This window comes from Uloborus diversus, chromosome 8 (genome assembly GCF_026930045.1).
Source record: "Uloborus diversus isolate 005 chromosome 8, Udiv.v.3.1, whole genome shotgun sequence".
NCBI classification, from domain to species: domain Eukaryota; kingdom Metazoa; phylum Arthropoda; class Arachnida; order Araneae; family Uloboridae; genus Uloborus; species Uloborus diversus.
In genome coordinates this window covers 17,831,408-17,845,863 of record NC_072738.1, presented here as the reverse complement: position 1 = coordinate 17,845,863, position 14,456 = coordinate 17,831,408, and the positions used below count along the sequence as shown (strand labels likewise).

The window sequence follows — 14,456 nt, the reverse complement described above, 5'->3', positions numbered from 1 at the left end:
CGTACTGCTTAACCCTTTCAGGCAGCCAGTCGTAGATATTTGTTTTTTTTTTTAGTTGTCTAACGCAGATCAAGAAAAAAAAGGTCTGCTATATAAAGTGACATTGACTAATCATAAAATCTAAGTCTCCTATGAAAATACTTAAATATAAATACTATAACATGTTGACTGTGGATTTTATCCTAGAAAAAAATGGTTCACATCTTCATTAGCTGAAGTTTAAAACTTTTGTTTTTATCAAACGGTTAGGTTTTCTTTCCCCCAACTAGGAAATAGTCTGCAGCCTTGCTCGTGAATCTGCGCCGCACCTCTCACCATCGCTAAGGCTCCTATATAAGGGGAGCTGACTTATCCGACATTTTGGTTCCAAAATTGTCGGGGGAAAAAAATAAACATTTGTACAAAAGCCTCATTGCAGAAAACTGGTGTCAAAGCTTTAAGTGTGTTGTCCGATTGATGTTTGATTATTTTATTCTGTAGATGAAGACAATTTAATTAATACAAATTAAAAACAAATAAGGTGTGAAAATGAGGTTCATTACCGTAAACATATCTCGATACATTTTTGCTGAATTTGAGAACGAAGTTATCTTTCTAAATTTACCTTAAGGCACATTTTACTCAACTTATCATCAATTAATTTACGACTTAGCAACCAGCGAATATTATAACGTATTTATAAATACTAGAAACGAGGTTGGATCCAATTCTGCCTTGGAACCAAAATGTCGGATAAGTCAGCCTGACCATCGCGCTGTTTCTGCTCTCGAGTTCAGGCACGGGTCACCTGAAATACAGGGTGATTTAAAAGAATGGTGGTGTTTCAATCATGTATATTTCTAAAAGGAAAAATTGAATCAAAATACGAACTTTTGATTACACACTTAAATTATTCTAAAGATATTCTACGTGCCTGCCACCTAGTGCCTGAACGATACAACACATATTCTCACACTCCTGCCGTACGCCATGTACGTTATTACAGAAGGAATTGCTACAGTGATCCTATTTTTCAGTTATTCAATATTAGCAGGTGATGAGGGTAAAACAGAGTGTCCTTTTCACATCCCTACTGGAAAAAATCACGTGGTGTTAGGTCTGGTGACCTAAATGGACCAAGCATAAAGTGCTAAATCACTTCCCCCGTGATCGCCATTTTGACCCACTGAATAATAAATAGCAAGTGTAGCACATACAGTAACACTCAGAGATGTCAAGTGGCAAGCATAGGCGCCCATATGGGGAAGGAGGGGGAAAATGGGGTCTCTAGCCCCCCCCCCCCGAAATTAGACCTTCCTTGATTTTAGGACTTTATTCTTTGCAAAAATGTAAAAACATTTCTTTTCTAGCCATTAATGAATAAGTTATTAAAAATGTCAAATTTTAAAGACTCTAAACTTTACTAAAATCGGTTTCCACGAAGAAGATATCCTGCTAAACCATGGGAAAATATCTGAGCACCCCCCTCTCCCCATAAAATCTTGCAAATGGGGGCAAGCGATTGAATCTTTACAACTCGCTCTTCCATGAAAGCTCCACCAGAAACCTGCAGATCCAGTATTCTCAAATCGGTCAATTGGTGAAATCGCACAATTATTTTTGAACCTTCCAGCATAATGTAAACACACACGCACACACATTTTTGAGGAACTTCGTTATTAAACTAGACGTAGATTTTGCACTTAAAACGAAATTCAAAGTTCGTATCGATTGATTTTGCAAAAATTATAGGTTTAACAATCTCAGAAGTAAATTCTCATGTATGAGTCAAGAAAAGGGGGTATTTTGAAAACTGATGCAGTCAAAGAACTACGTTTAATAGTGCTGCCATCTATCTTTTTGAAAATAACTAGGATAATGCTTTTCCATCATTGGGGGGGGGGAGAAAAAGACGGGGGTACAGGCATGAAGTTATTATTATTATTATTGTTTTTTTTTTTTTTTCAGAAAACCTTGAAATCGTTTTTCTTTGTGAGGTTGCGCGATGATCACAATAAACTCACAGTATAAAATATGTTTAACCCTCTAGAAGTAGCAGAAAAGTGAAAAGAATGGAGACTAACATAAAAGGGAGGTACGTTCAAAGCGGGTATTCGGACTTTGATAGTAATAAAAAATAGTTTATGTTTACGTTAGATACTTTTTTGTCATTCATATTTTTCTGTACTTATGATTGTTTACATTTGAAAGAACAAATTTAGGCACGTACTTGTGTTTAATATAAAAATCATCAAAATACGTAACCCTTCCACGCTTTGCCTGTGGGATAGGTCCAAAGAAAGTAGGAGATATGAGTAAAGCGGGTAGTCAAAGTGGTTAAACTAACTAGTCAAATGAAACCAAATTGCACGGTGATGTAGCTCAGAGCTTTGATAGATTTCGATAGCAGCTATATAGATCAGAAAACTCATGCTCATCTGTAAGAAGTTTAGCTTTCCGGCAAAAGCTTCAGGCTCCGTTCATCAGCCCTTAGCGTGTAGACCTTTGTATTTCTATCAGTTAGACTTGGCAACTCGCAATCGAAATCCCACGACCCCAGAGGCGTTCTTCATTTGCATTTACCCACTACTTACAAATTAAACTGAACTGATAATTTGCACAAATAAAGGTGCACTTGTTTTTGTCCATACCGGCTTTGCCAAAGCACATAAATTCATTTCATCCAATCGGAACCTCAATTCTAAGAAACTTCTAAAATAATATTCATAAATGTCACAAAATTGATAATTATAATTAACAAGGACATATAATATGAACCATTTTTGACTTTTGGTTGCGAAACTTTGCTTGCGTCTTAACTTAAAAACGGGTGCACTACGGAACTGTGGTTACTGCCCGTAGCTAGTCAATACGTGAAGATTCTTTTAAGTCCCTCAGTTTTTTACAAGTGTTAAAGGATCGCGAATGCTAAGGCCAACCTGCTTTGAGTTTACTTTCTCTATTCATCATCCGAAAGTTTCATACCCAGTCGATTTGTACCTACCAGTAATTTTAATATGTAAGCGTATATAATTTCTTAAATGAGCGAGCTTAACGTGTCTTGATCATTCCAGTATATCTAATGCCACTTTGGGCATACTTCCCCTACTTGATGATTAGTGGAAACCTGTGAAATCCCGGTATGTTAACCTAAAATAATGTGTGGCGTTTCGGACTTTTCTTTCGGTGCTCTGCTTAACTACCTCAAATATAGATAATATTTTACTAAACGAAGGAAATTAGCACTTTCATTGAGGAAATTATCCACGGAGCAACTAACAACAAAATATTTGATATGGTAAGAAAGGTATAAAAACAACGAGAGGAAGAAAACGAAAGACGAAACGCATTCAAACATGAAATGAAAGTGATAACTTCTTTCAACAACTCCCCGGGACACATTGTTGATGTTTTGACATTTACTTTTTACATTCGAGGCTGTATTATTATTTTTTTAACGTATAGATATGTTATCTTTAATCTCCTTAACAAATTGATTTAATTTCAAGTATTTTTTTTACATATTATATCACATTTGATAGCACAGCAATTATGATACATTTGTTTCCATACTGGTTAAAATTTACAGTTATTGTACAAGTTAGTCATCTTTCTTCAGATGTTGCAGTCATGCTGAAGAAGTTGCTAGCCACTGATCACATTGCAGTTAAATCATTTTCAGTTATTCCATAGATTTCAAGCAACTGGTTTCGTAGTTGACTTTTTTCATCTTCAGGGAGAAAGCAATTTTCGACTGCATTAATGTTCTGAAACGAAAAGAACATATTTAATAAAAACTACAAATGACTTCAATCGAACACAATAAATGAAGTTCGCAAATGACTAATAAATAAACGTGGTGGGTGGGTATAAAACGTACGGAAAATTTCTTAAGGCAGATCACCCTGGCCACTAAAAAGATAACCTGGTGACTTGCTTTTAAGCTACATCCAAATGAATTTTCCTATAAACTGTGGGAAGCTCCTAAGGTTTTATAATTTTTGTCGGACCCAAAAAATATGTAGAATATGACATCAACTGAATGACTTGCAGATAACATTAGTTCACGAGACCGCGGGAACTTTTTAGACTGAAATAACTTCAAAAACTGCTAGTGAGGGTAGACCCAGTAGTGGAAGCAAAATGAAACATTTATAAGAATCTTCTCTCCTTTTAAGTCTATGACTGGTTAACATTCAGCGTTTCAATTATTGTTAACAGTCCAACTGACAATTTATAAAAAGTAAGCGTTCTTGTTTGAATATTTCTACCGAAAACTCTTTACTAGCGTCACGAATTGTCAGATATTGAAAGAGTACTTAAATAGAGCATTTATAAAGAATCTGCTCTCCTGATAACTCTACGACTGGTTGCTATTCAAAGTTTCATTTATACAAGTAGTTAACATTCTCACTTTGAATTAATAAAGAGTTCAAATTCTTATTTGCATATTTCTACCTGAGTCGCTTTACTAGCGTCATCTATCGTCAGATTTTGAAATACTTGAGTGAGCATTCATAAGAATCTGCTGTCCTGATAAATCTATTAGTTTTCATTCTAACTGGTTGTGAATTTATAAGAAGGACAATTTCTTCTTTGCATATTTTTACTAAAGTCGCTTTATTAGCGTGATCTATCGTCATTTTGTTTTCTGGTCTTGACAAAAAAAAAACCGTAGCCGAGTGATGCTGACAAACCGTTTCTCATATTATTCCTTCTCCCTGGCACCATCTATATGCATTTTTTAAGATTCTGCTGACTTTTAGCAAAAATGTGTACTTATTTAGGTCGATTTATGTACTGATCACGAATCCCTAAACTTACCGCTCTTATTAAATCTTTGTCTTCAAGTCCCCATGTTTTTAGCAGAGAATATTCTTCATCTAAGGTTTTCTGAATGATTGTAGGGTCATCACGACTTACTGAGAAGTTAGCCTTGTGCTTTGCAAACCTAGATGGAAGAAATTAGACCATAACATACAAATGTGAAATGTACAAATAATGAATTCTGCACTAGCTCACGCACAATAACCCCCTCCCCCCCCTAATGAACCAAACATCGCAAATTAACCATGCAAACAAAACCTGCGGAACCAATATCTGTACTTAGAGCCAGCAGAGTAAGTCGTTGGTTATGCACGAACCCTACTCGGCTCCATACCAAACTGAGAAGTTTTTGTCATGTGATTTAGTATTTCTTGGTCACTTGACGAGTTGAGAAGGCATCACGGTAGCTTCTCCTATATTCTTAGGGTTAATCGGCAAAATACGACGCTGCTTGAATGAAAAGAACAAAGAAAAAAAAAGTAAGAAGCAAAAAACAAAATTAAAAAAAAAAGGCTGGACCAGTTGATATAGTTTTTTTAGTGCGACTTTAGTTGGGACAAACCTAACCTGGCAGCATTGTGAAGACTTCGCAGATCCAAATCGCAGCATTAAGACGTTGCAATGTTAGGTTTGCCCCCAACTACAGATGGGGCAGACCTAACCTGGAAGCCTTGTGAAGACTACGCAGATCCTAATTACAGCGTTAGGACTCTGCCAGGTTAGGTTTTCCTTAACTATAGTTACTGTATGTTGACCATTACTTCCTGGAGCACAGATTACTGAAAATAGCTTTCTCTCGGATATTATCAGAGAACTGAAAATTCACGCATTCTTGTTAGTTTTAACTTTCTAAGGAGGTTGTGACCTGGTTGCGGAGAAAATAGGATACGTGCAAATCAAAGGCTCAAATACGCATCAGACTTAAATCGTATATAAAATGTATTTGCATTATAAAATAAGCTAACATAGCTCTTTGCAATTGCTAATGCAGATCTACTTGGGAAGCTGATCCTGTTTCTTGAAACACTAAATAAATAGTCCAGATACAACAATAAATATTCTAGATTTCATGCTGAAATGGTTATAAAAAGTCACAGACCGTATAGGCAACGGCGTAGACTATAGGGGTCAAAACCTCCTTGAAAGACATTGGTTTCAACATTGTTGCTGATCCTAATACAGTAGTTTATGTGCAGGTGTGCAGGGTGGTTCAAAAGTCAAGATCAACTTTACAAATGAATAATTTGAAAAGAAATGAAGATAAAAAAAATGCGATTTGCACTAAACGAATCAAAAAGAATCCGGGTTTTGTGTGGCAACGAAACAAAAATAGTTCTGTTTTCGCCCAACAGATGGCACTACAGCTATCCACACAACTAGTTCTACATAATTCTTATAATACAGTTTAACTAAACGAGTTTTCTCAACTACGGACAGCATTTCGATGCATATTATTCGATTACCATTACCTCCTGCCGTTACTCCTTTTTATATCGTTTATTTTTTTGCGTGATCTTAGATCAGAAATCTGACATCGCTATCTGTTGAGCGCCAACAATACAACTTTTGGTTCGTTAACAGACAAAACCCAGCTTCTTTTCCATCCGTTTAGTGCAAACCGCATCTTCTTGTCTTTATTAGTATTTTCAAATAATTCATTTTTAAAGTTAGTCCTGACTTTTGAATCACCCGGTACGTGTAAGGACTTTTTGAAACCACTGTTTCTTACCTGACAATGGGATGTTCGTCTCCAGTGACAGTAACTGATCCCGTTAAGCAGCTGGAATACGGGCATACCTCGAAGTGCACTTTGTCTTCTATGCATGATACAAAGATTATGGCGTCATCTACAACATGATATCCATGACCTATTCTCTCTGCTTTCATTTCAGTCAATGCAGTGCGAACGTTTGCTGCTGGACCGGCTTCTCCGGCGTGAACTGTGCGATGGACCCCTGATGCAGCTGCTCTCTGGGGGGTTAAAAACAAAGAAGTTAAGAAAACATAATCTTCAGATGAATGTTTTTCTTACGAAAGCCATTTAAGCTTTAGTACATTGATTCGCGAAGTAACGAGAATGCAAGCAATATGTTTGTGGAGTTTAACACCAATTATTGATGCGGATGTGACGTCAACAGGTTGTACATACGAAGTTTTATGAGCTTGTAGTGAAGAATTTTATACCTCATATCTGAAGATTTATGGTATTTTTATGGTTTTTTTAAACAAATATTCGACAAAAAAATGACGTACGCGTTTATTTATAGAGGCATTTCACGGAAAACGGTCGTTTTGTCCAGCACGTGACGCCTCATATATTTTATTAAAAATAATACTTTAAAATATTAATAAGCATTTTTTTATGCTTGACAAATTGCAAACTTATGTGGTGATTTTTAAAGCAAAAAATTTCGTTATTTTGTGGTGCTAATAGTGTGCCATTAGTCATTATTATGAGTTGTTTTAGTGTGGGTTTTACCATTTTTATTTCTGTCACTGAATGAAATTTACATTTGTGCATGCATACTTTTATTGTCGGACTGCGCCAGTAAACAATCTCCCGGTTCTGACAGGAAACCTCTACAAGTCTATGAGCGATCTCATCACAGCACACGTGTAAAGTATGCAGTTAGTGATCTCGGAATTAATTATAGGCTCATACTATTTTGACAAGGACAGATCAGCAACAGTGGCTTTTGCTCTTTACAGTAGCTACAAATTTTCCTGCAGGAGAAACTCAATGAACTTAAGATGTCTCAATTTGTGTTTCCAACAGGATGGTGCTGTTGCGATCACAGCAAAGGCCCAGTTCAATCTCTCATTGCAAATGTTTCACGGATACCTGATTTTTTCATGAGCTGACTTTGCAGGGTCTGCATGTTCCCCCCACATTGCTCGCAACAAAGAATTTCGTTTTAAGTAACTTAAAAATTAAAAGCACTAACGTAAGGAAATAATATTACATCAACTGAAAGCAGCTAAGTATCAAAAAATCAATACTTCACTAAAACATCGGGGAGAAGCTCCATAAATGTTTAGGATATGAAGTTCGGCATTTATGTCATGTCATTTTCAAAGCAAAAAGATTAAATGTATGTAATATAAACTGCAAACATGATTATTTTAAGGAGTAAATATTTTTTTTTTAATAAAATGTTGCCATTGCAATTGTTATTCACATTTGAAAAGTCTAAGTTATTTCTGCCGCTCTCGGTACTTCATCTTTACTAATACTAAAGCTCAAAGTCTCTCTGTCTGGATATTGGTATCTCTATCTGTCTGGATGTTTGGATCTCTGTGACGCGCACTGCGCTAAACCGTTCGTTCGATTTTCATGAAATTTTACACAAAATTAGTTTGCAGCATGGGGGATTGCACCTCGAATCGATTTTTTTGAAAATTCCATTTTGTTCTTTTTCTATTCCCCTTTTAAGAACATTTTACCCAGCAAATTATCATAACGTGGAAGAGAAAATTACGAAATTTTCATAACGTGGAACCGTAACATGGGCGAGCCATTTAACATAGAAAATTGGAGATAAATTCATTATCCATTATTTGTAACTATACAGGCGAACCAAATGACCTTTTAATTTTCTACTACGGGCAAAGCTGTGCGGGTACCACTAGTACTTAATAAATTGCACCGTTTTTCAAATATATTGTTTAGTAAAAAGAATATACAAGGTCCGGCTACTAATTTCCAGGACTGACATAACTGTAAGAGAACGAAAAGCCGGAAGATGGCCGTAGTGATTGCATATTGAAGAGAGTCTTGCTCATTTGCAGTGCAATCGGCGTCATTCTGAAGTAAGTGGTTCTCGTGGAAAGGCGCATCAAAACGTAGCTTTTAAATTTCTGTTGTTGAATCGAAAATGGAGCAAAGAATTAACATTAAATTTTGCTTCAAGGAACGTATCCTATCCAGGTACACAGAATCAGCATCAGCGTTGTCAATAAGTTCGTTCAGTTTCAATTGCTTTCGTTCCTTAAATCGTGAGAAACGAATCTGAAACAAATCTTGCGCTTGCCGAGGTCTTGCGTCGAAATTCGCAGAACCGTCTCTTTGCCCATGTTCAATTCGTTGGTTAGTATTCGAATGGTCAATCGACGATCACGTTTTCACCATATCGCGAACTTTTTCAATACCTTCCGGCGTGCGTACGAACTGCGGCCGACCTGTGGGTGCCGTTTCTTCGTGATCTTCGAAGCTTTTGCGCACCTACAGTTCTTCAAAAGTGAGTAGAATCTTCAAATAAATTTCATTTTATGCAGATAATTCCAAGCTTTCGAATGATCTAAACCAAAAATGTGAATAAATCTTTTTCTTCCCCATCTCTTAATTTTTCGTGAAAAATGGGCCTAAAATTGGAATAAAAAGAACAACATCGTATTTTCGAAAAATCGTTTCGAGGTACACACCCAAATGTTGCAAACTAATTTTGTGCCAAATTTCATGAAAATTGGTCACACGGTCTAGGTGCTAGCACGTCAAAGAGATCCAGGTTATCGATATGTTTTATTTCAACAGAGGAGGACCGGTTCAAATTGAGCATTTCCAGAATAGTCATTTATCTTTGACTACCTGCGTTTCCCAGTGTTGTACGGTCTACCTCGACAATAAAAGTTGCTTCAAGTGATGCACGTTCAAAAATTAGGTTAATTCCCCTTTCCGCGACAGTTAAAATTGTCTCCCAACTCTTAAATCAAAAGGTAATATTGAAACTGAAAACCAAGGGGGATATCAAAACGGCGGGGACACCAACAATCAGGTTTTTTTTTTTTTTTTTTTTGAACGAAAACAAATTGGTTCAAAATTTTTTCGTCAGCGTGTAGAAGGAACAATTTTTAAACTCCAAATTTAAATTTAAACATCTTTGGATGTTTTTTAAATCTCAAAAATCGTTATTGTTATTACTAGATTGAAACGTCCCGTTTCAAAAAATTTCTGATAAAAACCTTCCTCTGTCAATTCCTGAGCAACAAAGGACCTCTGCGCCAAATTTGGCAAAGATCCGGAGTAAACTGCCGATTTGTGTGTGGAACATACATACATTCATTCATACAGACACAATCTTGAAACAGGGGCACCAGTCGCAGACACGTGCACTGTGAAAACGATTCAGAAACGTTCCTGGAAAATAATGGGCAGCTGATGTGGAAAAATTCTGCCAGGAACATACCTTGAAAAATCTAGGAACGTTTTCCACTAATATTTAGCAACCTTTCTAACTTATCCCGGAAGCCTCCTGAAAAATTCAGAAATACTCCCATTTGGCACTTTCCTGAATTATGAATAAAGTTTCACACGCAGTATTACAACCATGGCCAAAACAATGCCAGAATTGCAAATAAGTAACGAGAATTTTACTCGCCTTCAATTCTAGCAAAACAACGTAGTCCATACTTATTCGCTCCTATTGGGTGCTTAACCAGCATGGACCATCATGGTATTTGAACAGGAGCCAATACACTTTATTTATACGCTCAGTGAAATCTTTAAACTGGGAGTTAAAAATATTTTTCACAACAGTGATAAGTCTGCATTCGTGCAACTTGTAGCAATTCAGGAAACTGACATGATTTTTCCAGGAAGTACATAAAACCATTAAAATCCCTTAACGTTTCACTGAAATACTTAGTAATGTTTCCGAATTTTTTTACGGTGTGATTCCTCGGCGAACGTGCTGCATTAACCGAACAAGACATTTCCTAACTCTAGACAATGACGACAAATTCTGTCATCCAACCTCTTAGCATGTGTACTGTACAAATCTGCAATGGTGAGATAATGCCCCTTCAATTGAGGAGGGGCATACAAAACTTGATACACAGAATATTCGTTTAAAGCCAACGAACGAAAACCGAAAGGAAACTTATAAGACTCTGCGTGCTAGTTTTACTGGTAGATACAATAAAATACTTTCAGTAGACTAAATGTAACAGAAAAAACACAGGCACTCATACAATTTACTACAAAAAATTATCAGATACCAGAGCAGATAAATTTTATAGTCTATCGTTTGCTGATTCACAAAATCAAAGACAATTTTTGTATTAACTTCGGAGTATACGAACAGACCGCGCATCCCACTGGGTCTCTTAAACTATCATTTTCCATTTCCGTTCAATTATTTCTTATTCTAAAAATTTTTATTCAGTTCTGAGAGTTATTTTGGGGGAAGAAGCAGGGGGCAAGTGCGCCTCCCCCCCTCAAGACAAAAAAGATAAAGTAAATTTGTTACTACTCATTAAATTGTTGAAGTTTAACTTTTTATGCGAGTCTTTAAGTTCTGATCTGCTAACTTTTGTGCGACGGAAGTGACTTAGTTGTTTCTAGAAACGAAAAGTCGGACATGCGCTGTACTCGCTTTCTTTTTTTCTCGATGTCTGTGGTTGCGTGTACTGCGTTAGTACAGCTCATGATTATTAACTGAGCATCTGTTGAAATATGTGTGTATATAGCCACAGCATTTCGAGTATTGTTGAGCATTCTTGTTGTATTTATCTATTTTCTTCATCTTTTCTAATATAATAGAGACAGAGAGCGGGATTTGTATGTGTGTCCAGGTAATCTCGAGAAATACTGCACCGATTTGAATTTTTTTCTCTGTATAAAAGGTACATTCATAGGAGAAAAAGGCAATTATTTTACTCCAAATTTAAATTCAGATATCTTGGGATTTTTTAAAAATCCCAAACATGCACTCATTGTTATTAATAGGCTTGAACATTCCGTTTCACAGATTTTTCTGTGAAGTTCATCCTCTGTCAATTCTTGAGCAACAAAGACCCTCTGAGCCAAATTTGGCAAAGTTCCGGCTTAAACTGCAGATTTTTGTCGCGAAAAAAACACACATATAAGGTTTACCTAAATGAAAAGCGGACTCGTGCGATAACGTCAGAATGAATGTTACAGCGCCATAACACAAGTATGTAAAGGGCGGTATGAAGTGTGCATTAGGGTGGATCGAAAGAAACAAAATTTTGAATCTTAATTTGGAATACCTGCCAAAAGCTGTGCATGTGTAAGCATAACACACATGTAAAATATTATCAAGTTTGAACAATTCTTTGAGGGTCCTACCAAGGCTTGAATTTCTCCAAAAATAGAAAAAAAGTTTACTTTTCCAAAATTTTAATGAAAATACTAGTGTTTAAAATTTTTGTTATAATATGGTTAAAATGCTTCCTTTGAACACTCTTTTCATGTATCTTCACAATTATTTAGTCTTTGCACCATTGAGTTCGCACATAAGCCATTATATTTCGCAAAATTAACCAAAAACTGACTTTTTTAAAGCTTTTTTGCACATTGCAATATTTCTTCTTTTAAAGTCCAGTGTTCTTTTTTACAACGCCTGTACAGAATGCAGTTTTAAACGGAAGTGAAGTTAAACTTTATTACATTAACAGCCCAGCATCCACTAAAAAGAGGTGGCTGCATTTCGAGTTCCATTCTACCTTTTCCATCTGCCGAGCCACACGTATTAAGTATAAATGTATTATTCATTTTACATTAGAAGTAAACTATCAAAATGATTTAGTTGTATTAACTAAAAAAGACATAGAGAGAAGTGCATTAGTTACAAAGAATGTACATTTATTCACACACAGTCGTTCTGACATATAAGCATCAATATTTCACAAAATGAGGGACTTGAAAAGTATCAGTTACTTAAAGCCACAGAAAATAGTCAGTTCATTACATCCATTCATGAAACCTCTTTGAAATCATTTTTTGACTCAAAAGATGACATGATACTTCGAGATTTGATTTTTGCTCATATGAAGCCATCTCTTGCCGATTGACAAACAAAGAAGCGTCTGTCACCATATTTGCTCAGCATTCCACCACCTGAGTGTGACAGGGGAACTAAATGAACGCAAAATCGGCGTTGGTGTTTTCAATCTATTGTTGAAGACTTTCATTAGATATGCCAGCTGAAATAGGAGAGGGGTGGCAGTTATTGCACATTGCCGGTTGATAACATCAGAGTAGTCTGATGCGTTAAAGTTATTCTTTGAATTATAGAATTTTCTTATTTCTTCATGAACAGAAGTCACTTGTCTGGCCTTCAAAATCTTCGCAAAGCCAGTTCTCTGATGTACTTTCGTTCATCAGTGATCACTGTTAAGAGAATATTTACTGTTAAGAGAATATTTTCTGGGTGGCAAAAATAGGCATCTCGTTGAATGACAGGATCAATAATGTTTTCAGATTTTCACTTGCGTAATGAGATGCTGTAATAACACTGATGAGGAACAGCTAAGTTTTGTTTCAATTCCAGAAGAAGAAAAAATTGCAACGGCTATACTCCCGCCAACAGAGCCATCAACATCTTTTGGTGTTGATGTCACATCAAAAGTGGAACAAATGAGGCTTTCTCTGCCAACGCTATCAAGAGTGTGTGACCAGTACGGCATTTTTGACAGATGTGCGATGTGCTGCTGCAATTGCTTCAGCAACCTTACAGGATTTTGGTACTGTGTCAAGTAATTATCGCTGTAAAGTCGTTGATAGGAATAAAATTCGAAGGCAGTGACAGAAGTGTGACAGATATCACAGACGAAGTACGTGCTTCACTTCAAAACCTGCAAATTAGAAGTGAAAGGGTTTGAAAAGTAAATTTTTCGATAGCCGAAAAGACAAAACTGTGACAAAAAGAAATGGTTGGAGACAGATACCATAGAAGAACCATAAGCGAGGAATCCATGGTTGAAAAATCCAATTTTCTTTATTCGGGTCATGTGACGCCAACTTCTGGAACGGGAAAACATGTCGCGACAGCAATGCGATTTTTGAAATGAAAATTTGTTTAAGCCTTAAGGATATTTTTAGCTTTTGGCTGTGATGGCACGGTCACGAATACCAGAAAAAGAACGGTGCAGTTGCGGCCATAGAGAATAAAATTGGACATCCTGTCCCATGGTTAATCTGCGAACTACATGCAAGCAGCCTTTGCTTCACTTGTTCACATTACTTGATGGCGAAACTGCTGGTGCATGTGAATTTTCGCAGGACCAATAGGTAAATTGCTAGACAGGTGCGACAATTTACCACTGGTCTAGTTTGAAGCAATTATGCTCCTTGTCGTAGGTGCTGAGATGTTAATGTAATAAAGTATAATGTTCTTTCCATTTAAAACTGCATTCTGCACAGGCATTGCAAAAAAAAGAACTTTAAAAGAAAAAATATTGCAATGTGCAAAAAAGTTTTTAAAAAGTCGGTTTTAGGAAATTTCACGAAATTTTACGAACTTGTGCTCGAACCTAATACTGCAAAAAATTTAAATAATTTTGAAGACACATGAAAAGCGTGTTAAAAGGAAACATTTTAATGGTATTAGAACAAAAATTTTAAACCTTATTATTTTCATAAAAATTTTGGAAAATTGAACTTTTTTCCTATTTTTGGAGAAATTCAAGCCTTGGTAGGACCCTCAAGGAGTTGTCCAAACTTGATAATATTTTACATGTCTATCGTTCTTACACATGCACAGTATTTGGTGGGTATTCCAAATTAAGATTCGAAATTTCATTTTTTTCGATCCACCCTAGTGTGCATCTCAGATGCCGTTATGCAGTGAAACCTATTTGCAGTAGAGGAAATTATACGAAAGAAGAGTACTATTTGTGGATGCGTCCAG

General features: G+C 36.2%; 1 protein-coding gene across 1 annotated transcript in view; it reads right to left on the bottom strand.

Annotated features, from left to right (window-relative positions):
• Positions 1–3,405: 3,405 nt before the first annotated feature.
• LOC129227892 (adenosine deaminase-like) overlaps positions 3,406–14,456 on the bottom strand; it is a gene marked incomplete at its 5' end in the record, with an annotated part of 35,363 nt that continues 24,312 nt past the window's right edge. The window contains 3 exon segments of the mRNA XM_054862511.1: positions 3,406–3,746; positions 4,804–4,930; positions 6,536–6,777. Of these exon segments, the coding sequence (XP_054718486.1) occupies positions 3,636–3,746; positions 4,804–4,930; positions 6,536–6,777 (480 nt within the window).